The 21,673-nt window shown below is 37.3% G+C and overlaps 2 protein-coding genes across 4 annotated transcripts in view; one reads left to right on the top strand and one right to left on the bottom strand.

Annotated features, from left to right (window-relative positions):
- nkain4 (sodium/potassium transporting ATPase interacting 4) overlaps window positions 1-2,385 on the bottom strand; it is a 76,525-nt gene extending 74,140 nt beyond the window's left edge. For both annotated transcript variants that reach the window (XM_038271427.1, XM_038271428.1), the window contains exon 1: window positions 2,275-2,385. In XM_038271427.1, the coding sequence (XP_038127355.1) occupies window positions 2,275-2,328 (54 nt within the window). In that variant the 5' untranslated portion in view covers window positions 2,329-2,385. The remainder of the gene's footprint in view (window positions 1-2,274) is intronic.
- Window positions 2,386-9,098: 6,713 nt separating this feature from the next.
- Window positions 9,099-21,673, top strand: part of LOC119774123 — a 58,609-nt gene continuing 46,034 nt past the window's right edge. For both annotated transcript variants that reach the window (XM_038271485.1, XM_038271484.1), the window contains exon 1: window positions 9,099-9,440. The gene's annotated coding sequence lies outside the window, so the exon portion shown is untranslated. The remainder of the gene's footprint in view (window positions 9,441-21,673) is intronic.

Below are 21,673 nucleotides of genomic sequence, written 5' to 3'. Positions count from 1 at the left end.
ATGCAGACCAAACACATACACAAAGGGGTTTAATATGACTCCCCTTCACAGATTGCACTCGTCAGCATGGAGGTGTGAGTGTGTTTGTTAGCCTGCGTTGCACCAGGACAGGAAATGGGAGGTCATCAAGAATCAGTGGTGAGAGGGAAATGAGACTGCCCTCAGAAGTCTTCGGGGGCTTTTTAAGGAACCAGCTGACATCTTTATAAATCGTGTTAAAACTCGCCAAGGTTCTGATTGACAAGGCAAAATTATCTGATACAGAAAGAAATAATACCAGGTATACGTGCACATTTACAAGAGACAAAGACACAATTTTAACACAATCTCTCTTTTGTTTAATTCTGATATTTGTCACTATACATTTGCAGAGAATCTGAGAGGAAACTAAATTCATACCAGTCTTCCATCTCTAGGCACTGTGTTTATTTGATTTATTTCATAAATGAAAATATGGTGATATAAACTCAGTTATGCTGTTATGATTGTTTTTTGATCAATTTTGTCTTATTTATTTAATTGTTTGCTAATTAAAATATTCTCTAACATGCTGGGGTTAATTTGCAATGTCTTTGTAATGTGGTTATTTAAAATGTAGTTTAGAATTTTGAAGTTTTCTATAAAGATTATGCTTAGGGCAATATTTGCAAAACCTAGATTGAAAAAACAAATAGACTGCATAGTAGAGCTGTTGTATTGGACCCCTTTGAGGTCATGAGAGAAATGTGGCCTATGATCTTATATTCACTGCAAAGAAAGAAGGGTTTATATTAAACCAGTGCATATCTGTGTCTTTGATATTAACCCATCAAAATATTCTAGATAATTAAAAGTTAGCTTCATTTTACAATAACTTACCCAGTCCCAGTATAAGATTACATTTTTTTGACAGATTCAACATTTTCTAATGGCTTTGATTACTTTAGAGCAGGGTTTAGTTTATTTTAAGGTTATAGTGGATGATAAGCATTTGTTATTAGCAATGCCGGACAGATCTTCATTAATTTCTGCTTACTTATTGGTCTTTTTTAAGTATATAATTAAAGGTACTGAATCAATACTGAATCTATAAAAAACAACATTTATTTCAGTGAAGTTGCTGGGGTTTTTTTTTTCCAGAATGAGACAGGAGATTCCAAAGGGTTGGAAAAAGTATGATATCAGCAAATATCGGCTTTCAGCCATAAAGGCAAAAACAATAGGGGATATCGATATCAGCACAGATTTAGCAAGTAATAAATTGTTTAAAAATCACATCTTGTGATTTCTGGATTCTTTATTTTAATTATGTCTCTCACAGTGGACATGCACTGTTTTCAATTTCAGACTCCTCCATGATTTCAGAATATATATATATATATATATATATATATATATATATATATATATATATATATATATATATATATATATATATATATATATATATATATATATATATTTGCTTCTAGTGCATAATATATATTTGCTTCTAGTGCATAATATGCATCGGGAGGCAATACATTATCCAGAAACCTCATTTGATGGCAAAACATCTAGAAGTACTTCCTTGTGGCATTGCTCTTCCTTATCATGTAGTTTGTGTCTGATCTATTTAATGCATGACACAATACATCAAACTTTCCTTTATGTCCCTGACAGCAACAACAGGAACATCCTCATCTTTTATTTTTTTGATAGTGCATCTTACTTGATCATGTGAGCAAGCTCAAATTTAATACCATCATAAATTACATTGTCACGCTCTGTCAAGTAAACTCTACCCAGGGATGGAGGAAAAGGCAAGCCTCAGGAGCACCATTTGAGGCTGCACTGTTGCAATCCTTTAAATATCACTTTCAGTGGTTTCCTGGACTTACTTACTTCTCACGTGCTCCAGTATGCGACGGTTCCTGGTTAACAAAACATCAAATCTCTAAGTTCACACAATAAATCTTAACTTATTTACAAAGAAGGACAGCAGCAATATGGGATGGGTGAGGTGCACAGTAGTGAAACTTGAATGTGTGTGGTGATGGGCTCCTGTGGTGCTCTCCATCTGAACAAAGTGTGGGATCCTAATCACATTAGTCAGATGGGAGTTAATGACCGGGAACAGTTCACTTCTTCATAGCAGCATGTTTTCTTTTCATTTGGAAGAAACTTTTAACAACAATTTCACTTTTTTTCCCCCTCTAAAATAAAAAAAAATCCAGAATTTCACATTCTGCGCTCACATTCAATAAATCACCCTATTATATTATTTAAAAAGTAATAAACAAGGCAAAAACTCACCAGCTGTAGGGTGCAAATGAAAATGAGAGTGCATCGTCCGCTGCAGCAGCCCATTGTGTCAGCGGGGGGAAACGCGGTGACTCTATGAAGGACTTGGAATGGAGCTGTTGGAATCAGGCTTGATCCAAACACCAGCTTCTTCCCATCCTCCTCCTGCGTCCTTATAAATGATCCCTGGGAAAAAGCGACCGGTTACACCCGGCCTGGGACGCGTGTGTTTACCTCCGCTCTGGCAGACCCGGTCGCACTGGAGGTGAGTGGCTGGGAGGCTGGGTGGGAGCGAGCCGGTGTGCGTAAAGAGGAGGAGGGGCAGGGAGGAGAGAGGGGGGTGGTCTCAGGAGGGTTAGTGGGACAGACAACCTAAAAGCTGCTGAGCCTGATGATGGAGTCATTGGGCAACGATTATCAAGAAATAATCCAAGTAATTAATTATGATAATAATTAGCCTCAGTATTAGTAAGCATAATAGTTAAATTATATAATAATACTCCTACTACAACTTATACAGTTTTGTAACATTGTGATTATCATATCCCTTCTTTATGAAACAAACACAATAAAAGCGGTGATTAAAACTGCAGTTTATTTATGCTGAGGTTTAACATTTGTATTCCTATAAAAGCTATTCAATTGTGACTTTTGATCATCGCGTGAGAAAAGACAGGACCTAATCCCTTATAACAATCATGAAGAAATGGCGCCATCTGCTGGGGACTGAGGGAGATTTAGGGTCCCAGCTCTTAGGCTCCTGCTGACTTTGGGGTCCCAAAGGAAGAGCTGTGTAGGTAGAGTTTTAAATAGGATATTTAAAAATCAATAATTTCAAGATTTTTAAATTTGTGAGTGGTTAGTTTCTGGGGAGGGAAACATTTCGTTTCAGTGAACATAATAAATCAATAAATCTGCAAATGACAGCCCCTTTCCCATGGCTGCATGTGAAAATGACATTAAACCCTGACCTTTACTTTCCAAACCTATGACTCTTTCCTTTGTATGTATCGGTTAAAAAAACAAAACAAAAAAAAACTGTTTTTTTTACAAAACAGCACGGTAATGCAAATTGCGCTCTCTCTCCAAAATAGACATATGCAGTGAATATTTGGCTGTGACACCATCCTGGAGAGAAACATCAGCTGTGCTGCTGCCATCAAAACCTTTGTTTATAGATGTTGAAGATCGGCCTGTTTTTCAGTGTAATCCTGTTTCTCTGAATGTGATTGACTGGATGCGCTCTCTTCATCCTCTGACATGGGAGCTGGCTCAGAGCTTGTCTGTCAGGCTGTGTGTTTCCTGGACGGGGACACCTTTTACAGCTGCTTTTTGTATTTCTGCTTCTTTCTCCTTTAACTCACACTGAGCCTGGTTCTGCTGGAGGTTCCTTCCTTTTAAAAGGGAGTTTTTACTCTCCACTGTCGCTACAAGCATGCTTAGTGTGAGGGATTCCATTCGAATCAATGAGTCGATGCAATCAACTTGTTTTCCTTAGACAGAAAACATAGAATCAATTTGATTGTTTGATCTGGTGAACTGTAAAGTGCCTTGAGATGACATGTGTTGTGAATTGGCATTTTATAAATAAACTGAATTGAATTAAATTTAAAATTAGTTATTCAGCCCATGTTTAAATTCACAGTTCTAAACTACAAAACACGATGGTTTAATGTGTTATTCAAAGCTGATTAACTACAGAAATAACTACAGAAATTGTAAAAAAAAAAAAAAAAAAAAGGTAACTGGGTCCCCCGAAGAAGTATTCTTGACCTCATAATACCTCCAGTTAGCTATGCCTGAAACAAATTTTTCCCTATAGGTATTTCAAAGTTTCAACTTTTCCCCATTAGATGTCACTCTATTAAAAGTAGTTGTTTCACATTCAAGCCACTGAATGTCATAAATAAATATGTATTTAAGCCAAAGCTTCCTTTCCTGCTAACATCATCCTACTTGCAGAGGGGTGGCTCCCACTTTTTTCCCGTACAAGCCTCATAAATGTTTTAGTTTTTTGAGGCCTGACCAGGGGGAACACTTCACGTCTGATTTCATCACACACTCCTCCATCCGGTTCCTCTCTTAAGCTCCACTACTCTGGCGTCCTTCAGCTGCTCCATCCTTCCCACCCCTGTCTGTCCTGGCCCAGAAAGAGCCTCCCCCACTGGTCTCAATAAAAGTAGTAGTATGGAGCCAATAGCAGATAGACACTTAATGTTTAAGATATATATATATATATATATATATATATATATATATATATATATATATATATATATATATATATATATATATATATATATATATATATATATATATATATAATATATATAATTTTGAGAAATACATAGTTGTTATCTTGTCCTAATGCCACTTAACATAAGGTAACCCTACTTGTTTTCAAACTAAAATTTATGACGTTTTAATGTTGGGTTTGATGCCATTCCTACATGCTATTTCTAGCGCTCATTGTTTGCCATCACCCATGTCCGTTTTTACAGAGTGTCCTTAAATCTTTTTCAACTGGAAAACCTTGTTGGAAATGTTTTTGATGAATCAAAGATCAACATGCATAAATAACTTTGGCTTTTGGTGCTGTCAAGCTCTGCCTGATATTTTATTTATGTGTTGTTGTCTTCATTTACCTATCATATATATCCCCATTGTGGGACAATAAAGAGATTTTCTATTCTATTCTAATTGATATCAACATTCCCTCTGATTATCAGTAAATACAGCAGTGACTAAGATGGCAATGGCCTTCAGAAGAGAAACAGACCCACAGCATCACAGATCGTCTACCATACTTTCCAGAGGGCATAATTGCATTACCTTTGTAATATGATGTTTTCCTCACAGCTTATTCATATAGAGTGCTTTAAAAAAGGGCTGTCCCTCATTTGACTAAAAAAGAAAGTTCTGCTAAGACCCACAGTAGAGACAGCAAATATTACATGTTTACATTTGTGATCTTATTATAGAAACTACCAGTTGGCAAATAGAACATTGTGTTCCTGTGGAGACCATGTCACCAAAATATGTAATTTTTAACTTTGTTTCTCCAACAATTACCTGTGAAGATTTGGCTTTACCTTCCTTGTTATTTGCAGGAACATTTTCTTTGTCACTACATTTTTTACATTAAGCTGGGGATGGTGGCTAAAGGAATTGGGCTCATCACTTTCAAGAGTCTGGGGCTTCTAATTAGAATTTAATTGACCTCATCTCACAAAAAAAAATGATGTTCCTCTGTTAACCTTATTTAAATTAATTTTAAAGAAATTGCACCTCTAACAATTTGACAAAATAAGCAAAAAAAAAAAAAAAAAACAGATACTTTTTCCTGACATGCATTTTATTTCTTTACAGAATAAATTTAGTCAAACAAAAGGTAAGTCTTTATTTGATTTTTTTTTTTTACATCTTTACCAGATTTAGAGTTCTGTGCTATCCCTGTGTTTAGAATATTATTAACTGTATTCATTCATTTTAGTAATTAAGCAGGTTGATATCCTTTGAATAGACATTTTCAGTCTAATGGGTTTAAACAAGGCGACTTAGAAGCTCTAAGATTTTATAGGGCTTCTTTTAAAAAGTCAGAGCAGGAAGTAAGGTTACCAGCAGAATACATCTCAAACTGTTCCTTGCATGAATGATGTTCACTACCACACAGCTGCATTTCTTATGAGAACATGTCAGTGTGTACCAGAAGACAAAGCATGTGTGTGTGTATTGGATGATAGCTGAAATAAGGTCACTGTTATAGTTCTGACTGTTTGAAAGCTTGATGGAGGTTCTACTGTGTGTTCCCATTTTGCCCAACACCTCCTTTTCTCCCAACCCTTTGTTCATGTGAATGTGTGCGTGTGTGTGCGTGTCTCGACCACTTCTTTCATGACAAGTGCGGCCCTCCGGGGCCGCTGTTCTCAACAAAGAAGCTAATATGAAGTGACAGGACAGCCAGTGGCGTTCTGCTCGGAGGGGACTTGCTTTGTGGAGCAGACCTGAGAGTCTGTCTCACAGTGGACAAGAATAAAAAAAAGACCTTCGAAGGGCAGGGTTTTTTTCTACTCTTTGAAAGCATCTTAGGCTGTCGTTTCTTGTTTCCACCCTGGCTGTCTGGCTCTTTCTTTCTCTCTCTCTCGTTTTTTTTTTAACACATTCAGGAGATTAAGCAGACCAGTCATGATTCTTCATTCAGACACACTCAAGTCAAGTCTGTTTGCTGATAAGAGGCAGACATTTTAGAGTGGGACTGATAATATGCTCTCTTTTACGTGGGAGTTTAATAACATCCATATTTTAAAATGATTGTGGTGTTCTAGAATTGAACTTTAAATGAAATATTTCTATAATCCAGGCTGGAATACTCTAGTCTAATGACTGCCAGCTTTGGGTGACAGAAGCAGGTTTTTATTGGCTGATGTCTGCTCTGTAACTTTATCAGAACAAAAGAAAGCTGCTCTCTTTAGTTTTTTTAGACATCACTATTAACACAAACTAGCTGACTTGACTCGGATTCATTGCTTTTACGGATTGGTGAACAAGCACTCAGCTGCTTTCTTTATTTAGGCCCATTTTATAAAACTTTAATGTTAAACACGTGCCATTGGATATTAAAGGGAGGCAGATTCTCTTCTAATTTTCCTCTTTTTGTTTTAATAAAATCCAAAGCTTGATGAAGAACAAATACAAATGATGATATAGGAAGGAGGTCAATAATTTATGGCAGGATAATTCTTCAGTGAGGAGAATCCTTTCAACATCTGGTGTTATTCCAATGTTTGCCACTTAGGGGCGCTTTTTGGGGTCGTCCTAAAAGTGTGGTGCGTCAATAAAAATTCTCAGATGGAGAAAAAAGGATATTGAAGGCTCTATTTCAAAATAAAAGAAGTATCAGGCGCTCTGGTTTTTCTTTTGTTCATTTACATAGATAAATAAAACAAATCAAAATAGTGGAAATATATAAAACATTATTTTTAGATAATCTATTCAATTTGCATTTTGTTCACAGTGAAAACGTTTAAAGGTTTAAACCAATATTTTGGTTCTCTTAAGCTCATTTAAGCATAATTTAATTTCTTTTGTATAGGGAGTTATTAAAAGCTTAAACTAATTTAGACTAGATTGTTTCAGACCTAATTTTTTGCTTATTATGGAAGGACACATTAACAGACTCAACTGCAGCCACACAGTGAAAGAGTTATTGCTCAATATGTATTTTCTTTAAACATACACAAACATTACACAAGATGGGTTCATATTTAATGTTTATTTAACAACCTTAGATATATTAAATCCATTCATAGCACAGATTTAGTTTACGTTTATTAAATTCAACATTTCGTTTTTTTTCTTTAAGTGCTGAGATCTTCCTGATATCTTAGAGCTGGCATTTGGAAATGAAAAGATGTGCCCAGACAAGCAGCATACTTATTGACAGAAAGTATTGAATTATGTCAGAGCCTCTGATCATCCTGCATTTATAGCTCCATTTGTCTCATTTTGCTTAAGTTAATTCTGTTCAATTAATTAGTTATCTTGCAGTTACCTTAAATTGATGTTTAAAATTGATTTGGTTGATACATGTATGACTTTTTTTGGATGACATGCTGACCCTGACATTATTTGATTTTTACATTTTTATTTTATTGTTTTTTTTTTATTTGTTTTTTTTATAACTGGTTAAATAAACACCTTTTTTATGCCTGCAACTGTAACCTCATGCTTTTTTTTTTGCTCATTCAATCACAGTAACAAACAAACATTCCTGTATGTTGCTGCATTCCTGCTGGGCCTCATGTATTGCCATGTTTTGGGAAGACTTTAAAAGTATTGCTTATTTTGGATTTAAACTGGTCCTACCTTTCTTGAAAAATTTGAATCCAAGGAAAATTGATCATAAAGCTCTCCTCCCCATCCGAAGCGTTGAGAGACTAAGAATGAATAAACATGGGATAGATAGCTCTCTGTTTGTTGGTATCTGGAATTATTATTCTTAAAATAAAGTATTTGTTTAACTGCTGCTTTTTACATGGATATAAAGTATTTGCTGAAAGTAATATAATTCTTCAGTTTGCAAAACATTATTAATACATTTAAAGATCATCTGCATAAAAATGACTGCAGTTAAATGTGAATATGAAATAAACAGCTTAAAATAGGGTATGTTACTTCAAATAAATACATCAAATTAAAATACCCACACACTGGCGGTTTTAGACCAAATGAAGGGGGCCAGCGTGTTTTCATGGGGGCACAGAAAAGTATGAAATAAAAAACAGGGCAAGGGATTCAAATATATTAAGAGAGCTGCATGAAGTGAAATTTCAGTTCAATTGGATTTAATAAAAATTCTGTCTTATTAGGTCAATATCTACTCACAATTTATGAATTTTACATATTTTTGACTTAATTCAAGTTAAAATTATCGTTTTTCATAAAATCTGAATTAGAACTCAAGAAAAACTGATAAATTCAGCTGTAATTTTTTTTAAAATTTGTTTTGAAAAAAACATTTAGCAGATGAAAACTGGGATCCTATCTCAATAGCTCTGAAGCTATCACCTTATTGTTTTTAAATACTTAGTAAAACAGACTTTGTAAAGAAAAAATGTCCAAACAAAACTACAATAAATAACACAACCAACCCAACTATTTGTTCCAACTTAATATTACATAACTCAAAATCAATAATCATATTTCATGGGGTAATGGGACTCCTGGTCCCCATTACACGCATGTAGCCCTCATTTGCCCATGTTTTTATTTTGACAGTCTTAACAGGAAAAAGAAGTGGCTCCTGGATGCATCTTGACAACCCTTTTAGTCACATGGTTCTGCCTAACCGAGAGATGATGGAGCCAGATGAAAGAGGCAGGAGGCGAGCCCCTCCGCTTGCACGTCAGCATCCCCTCAAATAGAAAATCCGCTGCTGTCACTTCAGCCCTGCTGGCAGAGGACGGACTGCTGCAAAACGACGCATATAAAGCCTGATCCCGCCCGGGCATGCTGCGTTCGCTTCTCTTACTTTATTATTTTATGTGATGCCACAGGAGGAGGATAAGCGGAGCGTTTACGGAGAATGATAGCGGGGATCAAAGCGCGCTGTCCCAGGAGAACTCATCCGAAGAGCTGGCCGTCAGAGACCGGGATGCTCCTCTAACCCCACCGGGCGGGTGAGTCGCTGCAGGCGCATCTCTGTAGAGTCTAACGCTCGCTTCATAAATCCCACAACTACATCCATACCACCTGTCTGATTAATCCTTAGAATTAAAAGTGCACATAACCTGCAGATTAGCCACTAGATAAAGCTGAGAGGAAATAGTGCGCTCAGCCCGCGCGCACGCCGGTAAACTCAAAGATGCGCGCACACAGCATTGGGGTTGAACGCCATGCAGCGCGCTCCAGCTAATGGGATTGCGGGTCGATCGTGTCTCTTTAAAGTTTTGATTAGTGTGAACATGTGTTGCACGCAGTGGCTAATTAATAAAGCCTTTGTAAGGGGCTTCCTCTATCACAGGCACTCATCATTAAGCCAATGATGGCCCGGAGGGCGTGGGTTGGAGGAGACACCAGTTCTGCTCACTGCACACTTGGGCAGATTAATTATGGACTGTATTGCCCACAGGAATTATGCACACATCTTAAACAGTAAAGACAGCTTTAGATAGCAGTTTATGTTATATTTTTAACTATTATATGTGAAATTTGGGATTATCCAATGAAATCCACCGAATCTATCAGAATTAGTTTTGGATTTAGGTTGCCCTTCTTATGTAAGGTGGATTTAATTGATAAGATTTTCCTTTTTTGTGAAGAAATGCATACAGGCTCCTAATGCAAAGCATGCTGTTCTGCTGGATATGTGGGCGTGGATGTGAGAAGTATTTCTACATAAAGCTCAGTGCATGCAAATGGACAAAAAAACCCCACTTACTATTCTGCAAAGGTCCATGTCTGCTGTGTAGATGTGAGTGTGTGTGTAGCTCACCTCATTACACTCATTGTGTTGACTTAAGCAGCAGGGTCACCCCTGAGGCCCATTCACCTGCCTTATTGAGGAGCAAGGCTCAGAATTACAGCACACTCTGAGATTGGAGAAGCTTTTCAGCTGACATGATCAAGTTGGGCACAGGTACTCCAGACCGAAGCATCATGTATTTATACACCATGTTGTATAAATACATGATACATGATATAAATACTGGCTGAGGTGAAATACGCTTCCAAACTCCTCAGAAATGTATTTTGATTAGAGGTAAAACGCATTTCGAATTTACTTAATCATATTTAGTTAATTTAACACACTTGTTTTATGTACTACCCTCCTAACATGAAACAATTGTGTTAAAGTAACTAAATATGATTAAGTAAATGCCAAAAATGGTTGCATTATTTTTTCAGTGAACTCTTGAATAAGCTCTCCACATTTTTCAGATTTTTTGACAATATATTTATCTCATGTTGAAGAAAATTCCTTGCCCATGTTTTCCTTTGGATTAGACATACACTATATTGCCAAAAGTATTTGCTCACCCATCCAAATTATTGGAATCAGGTGTTCCAATCACTTCCATGGCCACAGGTGTATAAATTCAAGCACCTAGGCATGCAGACTGTTTTTACAAACATTTGTGAAAGAATGGGTCGCTCTCAGGAGCTCAGTGAATTCCAGCGTGGAACTGTGATAGGATGCCACCTGTGCAACAAATCCAGTCGTGAAATTTCCTCGCTCCTAAATATTCCACAGTCAACTGTCAGCTGTATTATAAGAAAATGGAAGTGTTTGGGAACGACAGCAACTCAGCCACGAAGTGGTAGGCCACGTAAACTGACGGAGCGGGGTCAGCGGATGCTGACGCGCATAGTGCGAAGAGGTCGCCAACTTTCTGCAGAGTCAATCACTACAGACCTCCAAACTTCATGTGGCCTTCAGATTAGCTCAAGAACAGTGCGCAGAGAGCTTCATGGAATGGGTTTCCATGGTCGAGCAGCTGCATCCAAGCCATACATCACCAAGTGCAATGCAAAGCGTCGGATGCGGTGGTGTAAAGCACGCCGCCACTGGACTCTAGAGCAGTGGAGACGCGTTCTCTGGAGTGACGAATCGCGCTTCTCCATCTGGCAATCTGATGGACGGGTCTGGGTTTGGCGGTTGCCAGGAGAACGGTACTTGTCTGACTGCATTGTGCCAAGTGTAAAGTTTGTTGGAGGGGGGATTATGGTGTGGGGTTGTTTTTCAGGAGCTGGGCTTGGCCCCTTAGTTCCAGTGAAAGGAACTCTGAATGCTTCAGCATACCAAGACATTTTGGACAATTCCATGCTCCCAACTTTGTGGGAACAGTTTGGAGCTGGCCCCTTCCTCTTCCAACATGACTGTGCACCAGTGCACAAAGCAAGGTCCATAAAGACATGGATGACAGAGTCTGGTGTGGATGAACTTGACTGGCCTGCACAGAGTCCTGACCTCAACCCGATAGAACACCTTTGGGATTAATTAGAGCGGAGACTGAGAGCCAGGCCTTCTCGTCCAACATCAGTGTGCGACCTCACAAATGCGCTTCTGGAAGAATGGTCAAAAATTCCCATAAACACACTCCTAAACCTTGTGGACAGCCTTCCCAGAAGAGTTGAAGCTGTTCTAGCTGCAAAGGGTGGACCGACGTCATATTGAACCCTATGGATTAGGAACGGGATGTCACTTAAGCTCATATGTGAGTCAAGGCAGGTGAGCAAATACTTTTGGCAATATAGTGTACCATGAGCTCTGATTTAACCTGGAACATTGTTTCTCCGTCTCTGGTGACCATTGTTATTTGATGGAAATGTTTCCATTCACCTGCATCAGACATAGAAAGGGTTTTTATCTCCCTCCAGCTTTGTTTACTGTCACGTCCCATGCTGAGGTTAAATGGTTTCATTTGTTCAAGTGTATAAAATCTTAGCTCTGAGCCTCTCCATATCAGATGTATGTCAGTTAATTATGATCTGATCGCAAAGCCTACGGGATCTCTCTGGACACGTGGGACTTAGAGCTGGTTGCCTGTAGACGTGCCGATCGAAAAATTCTCACACGACTGGAAAATCGTCATGAAAAGGGCAAAAAAGCTTAAGGTGGAATTAGGCCATGGTAGACCTAAACACAGTGGTGCATGCAGCTCACTGAAATCTGTGACACTAGGAGTCAAAGTTGAACAAATTTCAACTTTTTGGTGCAAATCAACTATCAAACCATTCTTAACCAAGCAGGAAGGAGCTGTTTGGTGTGGAAATGGAGCTCCTTCTAAAGGCCCATCTTGTTTACATCTTATCACACTTTGCTTACCTAATGCTCTCTCTTTTCTGTCTCAAGAATTTCTATTTATAGATTTTAGCACCAGACAAAAGGCTTATCATAACTAATAGTATTGCAACTTGGAAAAAAGTTTAACATTTCTCATCACTTAAGCAACTGGAACATGATTATTTGTTTCTTTAATTTGCATATATCGCAGTTATTTAGAAAATACTGAACAGACCCTGACTGGGAACCATTAACCTCTCTAATTTTGCTTACATACGCTTAAGATTATGTTTAAAATCTTGACTTAAAGCAGTGCTTTTCAGTACGTTTACAGTTTTGTGGGAGTTCATTCCAAATTAATAGAAAAATAAAATATTTCTTCATGTTCTGTTCTGCTTCTACATAAGCAGAGTAGATTGGAACCAGAAAACCATTTAGTGATTTATAGAAAAATAATTATTTTAAAGTAGTGTTGAAACAATTAATCAGATTATTTGTGATTAATCAATTTTTTTTTTAAATAATCATCAACTAATTTACTAATCGATTAATCGTTAACTGGAGTTTAGAGGCTCTAAAACAAATCTTAAACTTACAGAGCAACCCACTTAGAACAGTAATTATACCAAAATTGTAAAAAAAAAAAAAAAAAAAATTCAACATTTTGCATAGAAGATAAAGAAATGTTTTCATCTGTCAATGTGCTCTATCCAGAACTCCTTAATTAGAAAAGTTTTAGTTTAGCTCGTTTTCATTTTGTAAAACATCTTCTGGAACCTTTGGCTATCTGATTATTAATCGATTAATCGAAAAAATAATTAACAGATTAATTGATTTGCAAAATAATGGTTAGTTGCAGCCCTATTTTAAAGTCTATTCTCTTGTCATTGCCCCATAGGTTTGTAGTTTTAATTTTTGGAGAACACTTTGCTTATTGTTAATAGGGTTGTTTTTGCAGTTCGACCGCCTCCCTTACTAGTTGTAGCCTTTCATTTTGTTACTTCTCTTTTTACAAGCTTATGATACTGGGTTACTATGGAAAATCATCACACAAACTGTCATTTCAAGCCAAATATTTTTTTTCTATCTCCACAGTTCAAACGATAGTAGAGTGGGCAGTTTTAGTAATGATGTGTCTCACCGATGGCCCACCTTCAGTCAATATTACACATTTGGCCTAAAAGTCTGAATTCTTCATTGGTCAATGTGTGTATTCATTTTTTCCCCCAAAATCCCACTGACTACACCTGATTCATACAATGCTTCTATGTGGTTGTTTTTTAAAAAGCTATCAGAGTGCCCTTGATGGTTAATTACTCTCTGTTGCAATTAGTTGCAAGGTTGAACAGGATAACTAATTAAGACCTTGAGCTTTAATTTCATACAAGAAAAGGGTTATTGTAGGATGTTTAATGGTGATTGATTGGCGCAAAGTAAAATGTGTGACAACAATTGAATTTCTTGTAACTCAGTCGGATTTTTTTAAAAGACTCTGAGCCAATCAGAAACTGAGAATGAAACAGTGGAGGCACCTTTACTTTCAAGAAAGCTCTCTCTTCTCTGATACGCCGATACTCACCTTCCTGTGCACAATCATCCTTTTCTCACATCGTACTCATTTCTAATGTAGCCAAAATACCATTGCTCTCTTCTGCTCACACTTCTGTTGCATGCAGATTTACAGTTTAGCTCATTCTTGGTATCTTTCTGAATTTTAGCAAAATATCATCTTCAAACTGTCATCCTGCTGCTAAAAAGAGGAGAGTGTATATTGAGCACATTGAGGGTTTTGAAAAGGTCGGCAATTGTCTGTGCCCTTTAGTTGTTTGTAAAAGGTGCAAAATTGCGATGTGAGCTTCACAGATCACAGAGTAAATGGTCCATGAATCCTCACAGTGTGTACGTCCACACGCTTGTGTATGTGTCAGCTGTCTGTGTACGTGTGATATCTCAGAGACCAGAGGGCTATAAAGATTGGCCAGTCAGCCGGACAGATGTGCCCTGGCCTGGACTTGGAAGTGCTGGGTTTGGAGCTGGCCTGCCACCCAGGATTAGTGCCATGGATCTGTAACTAAAGGGCTAAAGACTGCGATTTTCAGCTTCCTTAAAACACCATTTCTCTACACTAAACAGCAAGAAGAGGGGAAAATACAAGACGGACTCTGCTTGTTCGTTCAACTCATAAAATTTGTTAAAACCTAAAAGAGGCAGATGTTGAGGTTTACGTCCTTCTTTCTAATTGTCAAGTTCTGTGGCAGTTCAGTATCTGGCTCGATCTAAACTCCATAAATCCATTCTGGGCACAGAGTGGCAATCGGTTGCTCTAAAAGCAGGGGCTCTGTAATTCATAACTATTGATTGTTGCCTGAGCTGCGTTTCAGCAAAACGACTCTGCACACAACTCCGTACAGATGTGAGTGGAGTAAATAAAGCAAAGAGGAAGCAATGATATACTTAGTCATGCTGTTCACCCCCACTCTTCTTTTTCTTAATTGCAAAACACCTATAAGTCAGAAACATTAAATAATAATTTCTTCGGTAGAACAGATGATGCTACACATCTTCTTCTTCTCTTTAGGGGCATCATGGGGCCTGACCTTAAACCAGCTGCTGCAAACTCTACTTATAGGCAGACATCTTGGACCTATGATTGCACATTTTTGTCATGCTCATTTTTGAGGGGAGTTTATTCTGTTACTGAATTTGGTATAATACACATTTCAAAATTTTAACTCTTGTTGTCACCAGTTGATTTGGAATTATGTCTTTGTTGGAACTGATGTTAGAAATATATTTGACATATGTTAAGATAATAAAATTTTTTCAGACATTAAACAGTTGTTTCCACATAGATATCTACTCTTAAAAATCTACTTTGAATCCCTTGTGTTAAGGGACAACTAAGGGATTCCAACCGTACGATGACCTTAAAGGGATAGTTTAAGTTTTTGGGCATGAAGTTGTGTAAAATGTTCACCATCAGTTGCTGAGATGCAACAATGTCCGTACTGTCACCAATCCTCCTGCTCTGAGAAACGGCCGGTAAAGTACAGGAGAAAAAGTAGTTCCAGTATAGTACAAATGCTCAAGTTATTTAAGCCAGAAAAACTACACATGCGTTTTGTTAGACAATTTGAACAATTTTAAAACATCAGAATGCTATGTTAGACTTTTGATATCAATTAGGACTATTTTTGGCTACTATCACTCCGCCGCATAGGTGCGGAAGACAGTTCCTGCAAACAGAAAGTAATTTCTGAAGGAGTTTCCGTCATGTGCTCCAGTTTCTCCCAAAATTGTTCAGCTTAAAGGTTAGACTCAATTTAATTCTTAGTGGAATAATAATGAATAATAATTGAACTTTATTGATCTCACATTGGAGAAATTAACTCTCTACATTAAACCCATCCACTTGGGGAGGAGTGGGCTGCCATTATGTGGCGCCCGGGGAGCAGTGTGGGGTTAAGGGTCTTTCTCAGGGACCCAGAGTGCAGGCTGTGTGGATTGAACGGGGTACTTGCAACCTTCTCAGAGCACAAGCGCACTGCTCTAACCCACTAGGCCAACACTCCCTACTTTACTAAAGACACAGCTAAAGGAATAGTTCAGAATAGTATTTTAGAAAACGAAGAAAGCAACTGTTTATAAGTCATTATTTTTCTTTTAGATCAAAATTATTATAATACATATTGTTTGAAAAATGTAATTCTTACCAAAAATCTAAAATAAATGAAATGTAGAATGAGATATAGTATAGCATTATAAAACAACACATACTGCATTACATTTATAGTTTTTTTTTCTTTAGGAAGTGAGGCCAAAATATTGAGTGGGGATTTTAATATGTCTATTTGTTTACATTCAAATCTGAGCATTTTTCTTACTGAGCTAGATCTTGGTTATCTTTTTTGACATTTGCTTCCTTCTGGATGTACTGTGCGAAGTCTCTATTTTAAGGAAATCTGTTTTGTATGTTTTAGCCTTAGGATTTTTGACTTGCTTTGACCTCAGCACTGTGGATCTATGACACGCTTTTTACGTCACAGTTGGTTTCTTCGCCGAATTTTGTTTCAGTGTTGAGGACTCAGTACATTAAAAAAAATTCACAGCCATATCTCAGTCAGTGGAGAAGAATTTGCTTTTTAGCTTTTTACTTAAACTCAGTTTCCTTACTAACGGTGGGTGGAGAAATGTTTCTCCCAAAAACAGTCTAATCTGCACAATCAGAGCAAACCTTCGGGATCTCATTAACAGGGTTGGGATGCTCTTCTCAATTGCTGCTTCTTTTTTTAAACCATTATGTCACGTCCGCAGTCTCCTAAAAATGCAGCATGCTCTCTCTTCAAGACATGGAAGCAATTTTACAAAAACAGTTTAATGTGTTCATTTAAGAGGAAAATCAGAAGCAGGTTGGCTGCAGGTGAGTTTTGGCATTATTTTACAAGAAACAAAGCTACACAGAGTCCTAACAAATACCAACAGTTTCTCTCCAAATTGTGTTAGTCTTGTAGAAAAATGAGACAATGGAAACATGTTTATATATCTGATATACTTGATTTTATACATGACATACTCTGTATCTTGTTTATTTCATGTGAAATAAAGTCATGGGTTTGAAGGAAATGATATTATAAAGGCTGCAACAACCTACTTGCATAACTATGCACACCTACAAGAAGACAAACTCTTGGCATCTATGGCTATCACACATCTTGACTGAATTGCATTTTGCTACTTATTTCTTATTTATCTTGCAGAAAATCTGCAAAATCCATGAGGTTATGACAATATATCTCATTAACAGCCCCCTTCAGGTGATTCAATATTTGTTTTGTAAATCTACCTTAACTAATATCTTCTAATGCTACCCATTATACTAGTTAGATATTATTACTAGAAGGATAATAGGTCCTTCAGCATTGCTTACCCTCCCCAAACTAGAACTTTTTTTTGTACCCTTCCAATGACTCATCCCTTTGTACGATGAGATCCTTCTGATCTGATCTTCTCTACAATCTGTGGCTCGTAGCGAGAGAAGTGTAGAAAGTTCTTCCAGGAGAGTTCTCATTCAAGTTTATATAGTTTCTCTAAAATTAATGGCATGTATACACTTAAAGGGCCTATTTTCTGAAAAAAACACAGGAAAGTTTAAGTGTAGGGATACGCATAATTGCGCAACCCGAAAATTGTATATTTTTATCACTTTACAGATTTGTTTTTCAGTTGTACAGGATGGTTGTCACTTAAAAAGATGAACATTTCTAAAAAGTATAGAGCACTTTTTTAATTTTTACCTCTGCCAATTAAGTATGTTTTTAGGAGAGTTTGTTTAGGATCCGAGTAGTAGTAATGATCACCTAATAGGAAATTTGCAATAGCATGTCAACTAGCTTGTTGACTGCCTTTACAGAGGATACATATAATGGATTAATGACCACACACTGCCAGTTGAATGATTTTTACAAGCAAAATATGTGTCATGAGCAAATAAAAATAGAAACCGTAGAATTGGTCCTGAAATTTAGACAAGAATTTAATAATCCACCAAAGAGCAATTACAACCAGTAAGTTTGAACATAAAGGCAGGAGTGGAGAAATGACAAGCAGGCCAGAAGAGCAGCTGAGGAAGAAGGAAAGTAGGGAAGCTGCTTAACACAAGAGGATCTGAGTTGGGAGACAAAACAAACTATCAACCACAGGGAAAAAAATACAAACATCAGTGCAACAGAAGTAGTGCAATCTTTGCAAAGAACAGAACAAAAACATTTAACCCAGTAACAGAAAAAAAAAATTCATGATTGAATATTGGGATGTCTGAATGAATAAAAAAAGAAATACTGAAAATCCAAACAGATGAAAATCGAGATATTGTGATTCTGAGCTGCTATAAACGGCAACCAGAGACAAAGAAACAAGACGAAAGATCTCATTGTTTACTGTTCCTAATTGGAAATCCAGGTGGGAGAACACAGGATTTATGAAGACAAGTGTATAACAAAACAAGATTTATGTAATACATTTGTGCAACCCTTCTATTTCAGAAACTTTGAGGTTTTGAAAGCACTGCCTTAGTTCAATCATTTTTAGACAGTTCCTTACAGTTCCAATTTTATTAGTTTAGGTAGACTGGGTACATCTCAAGTTTAGACTAAATGTCGTAAGTTAAAATTAAGAACTGTAGCAAAACAATCTAACAATCTTTCCCTGCTGGTAATAGCAGCAGTGTTTCCTTTTATTTATCCCAAAGGTGCTTTTCATAGCCAACTAGAGAAAACCAGGTTGGGCGCTTGAGTGACATCAGTGATGTGTGAAATGCTCAACAACATTTCAAACATTGACTATTAGGCTTGGCAGCAGAATAATATCCTTCTCCAGCATTCCTGCATGTGTTAACATGATTAAGGTGCTTATTTGTTATCCAAAACGACTGGTCGGTACCTTTTGCAATGTCATTACAAATGTTGCATATGTGTGTGTATTGTATGGGATGTTTTAAAGTATAGAGTTTATATATGGGTAAATATTGTGTTTGTAGGTCAGATGGATGTAAAATGTTAGCATTATCATGCTAATGGATAATAAATACAGACTGCTGCCATCTGGTTATGTTTTTCTATTTTTAATATATGTATTAAAATGAGAGTTCTATGAAGCAATGTACATTTGGCACACCTTCTGATGATACATCACTATTGCAGCTTGTTCAATAGTAATTCAGCCTATTTCTGAGTCTTTTGTCTAGGAATTTCTGCATGTTTGAGGTTAGACGCACAGAAGCTGAATTTGAGTTCACCTTTGCAACTGTAACTGTTTATCGATTCCACTGACAGTCACACAGGTGTTGCTGATGCAGGATCAGCTTCTGCACTCAAAGTGGGGCAGTCATGCTGAATCTTCCCTTTATTTATTCATTATCACACAGTTCAGTGCTCTACTCTGAGCCCTCAGAGGACTCACCTCACCTGTTTCACCTCCTGAGGTCCCTGAGACGGTAGTTTGCTATCAGATCTGTCTGATGGGCTTGTTTGATCAAAGTAGTCTCCGCCTCGGCTTCAGCTTGCCATGAATGAGAGGCTGTGGGGACAGAGAAACTTAGAGGAAGAATGAAGGGTGGAGTTTATGGCTCAGGGGATGACGGCAAGGCATATCCCGTATTGATTAGTTTAGTAAGAGAATCCTCAGGCTTTTAGTGGTGCTCCTTAATAAGAGGAGCTTGAGGAAAGAGAAATTATATCTGAACTCCACTCTAGATGCTGGGTTCAACTTTGAAGAAGAATTTATTGCAGTAACAAAACAAAAACAACTGAAAGGTTGAATCGATTCATTATGAGATATATGAAGTAGCGCGTGTTCATTTTGCCAGTTCTTCTTGGAAAACAGGTCAATGTTGTCCGTTTTTTAGAGTATCTTGATTTAAGTCTAGTCTTTAAAATGAATTAAGTAAATGCATTGATCTTAACTATTTAATTGTAGCTCTGGCTGTAATGTTCAGGATCATTGTTCAGTTGAACAGCGACCCGTCAACTCCCTTTCAGGTCTTTTGGGGAATTACCAGATTTCTTTATAGATTACTTTTTGTTTAGCCTGATCCGCCCTGCTATTAACGTTGGCCTCCTAAAGGAAGACATCCCCACACACTGATGCAAGCATAACCATTTTTAAAACTGGTAATGCTGTGTTAGCGTATTGTGACACACATAGGGTGTTTCATTTAGGCTCGAAAAATCATATTTTTGTCTTATCAAAAATAAGCACAATAATACATATTTTTTGTGTCCCTTACAAAGGAAACAATATAAAAACTGCGGACAAAGCCTTCTGTCAACATTTTCTCTTCTTGCCTGCTTTGTATTATTATTATTATTATTATTATTATTAAACATTTAACTCATACAAACAAGTAATAAAGAAAATGTCTTCCCTGAGCAGCAGATTGCTAAAGCCCTTTAATAGCTACGTCGGATGCCTTGGATCTCTCTGCTCTCCTTGTGTGGCCCACATGTTTATGCGAATGGCCATGTCCCTGTAGATTTGGAGCCATGCTCTAAAGTTCTCGACAACTTTACTGCTAACCTGTCCTGTCTTCCTCTGGGATCCTCTTTGTTCTTTATGTTCTCTAACAAAGATTTGAGGCCTTAATGAAGAGCGGCATTTAGACTCAAATTAAATTACACAAATTAGACAGATTTTATTGTTGTCTGGAGTAGAATGGACTAAATACAAATTTATGTCACACTTTTTTTAATTTTACAATAATATTTCAAATAATTAATCATTTTCCTTCTGCTTTACAGTTATGCAGCACTGTATATTGGTCTCAGACATAGAAACATAAATAATTAACATTTGCAACTATAATTCAACAAATTCTAAGAAAGTTTACATGGTATGAATACTTTTGCACTGCACTATAGAGTCATTACCAATCCTCTCCTCGTCTTGCAGCTGGTATATGTGCGTGTCGTGGTTTGTTTTAACTGACGTATAGGCACTTTTTTTTTTTTTTGCTCTCTTTCCTTCTACACTCTTCTGTATCTTTGTGTTAAGTCAAGAGCCTGGTGTCAGAGAAACCCTGAGCTATTTTTGGAGGCAGCAGATTGTGTTGAGTGAGGAAGCGAGGTGACACAACCAGAGTTGAGATTGCTCGGTGTCTGAAAACTTGAAAATGTCTTGCTTTAGAGCCATGGAACCCAGCACCCCCACCCAACACCTTGCAGGTTGCTCAAAGCCGCCATCAGATAATGGGATAGAGCTACAGAAGCGAGCTGCACATCAAGCGCCTCAAGATAACTACCATTTTAGACAACTTTTCACATTTCATTGTTGAACACTGTGTGTATTTAATTCCTATTTGTTTGCATCACATATAAAAATGTGCACATGTATGTTGTCACATAATCATACATTCTCTATAAATATGCAGACAGTTACTGCATAAAAAACTTAAAAGGAGATCCAGTATGCTTTATGTTTGTAAAGGAATGTTAGTGAGTGCAGGGCTATTTATAGGCTATTTTTGATTTAATATTGTTCATGTATTCACAGCTACATGAAAGAGTGCTGCAGTCCCAAGCGATTACTATCTTTTTTCTCCTTCTTTTCATTTGCTCTGATAAAAGCAGATTG

This window comes from Cyprinodon tularosa, unplaced genomic scaffold (assembly GCF_016077235.1).
Source record: "Cyprinodon tularosa strain WSP-4 unplaced genomic scaffold, ASM1607723v1 ctg8, whole genome shotgun sequence".
Taxonomy (NCBI): Eukaryota; Metazoa; Chordata; class Actinopteri; order Cyprinodontiformes; family Cyprinodontidae; genus Cyprinodon; species Cyprinodon tularosa.
The sequence above is the reverse complement of the archived record's forward strand: the minus strand, read 5'-3'. Positions and strand labels throughout refer to the sequence as shown.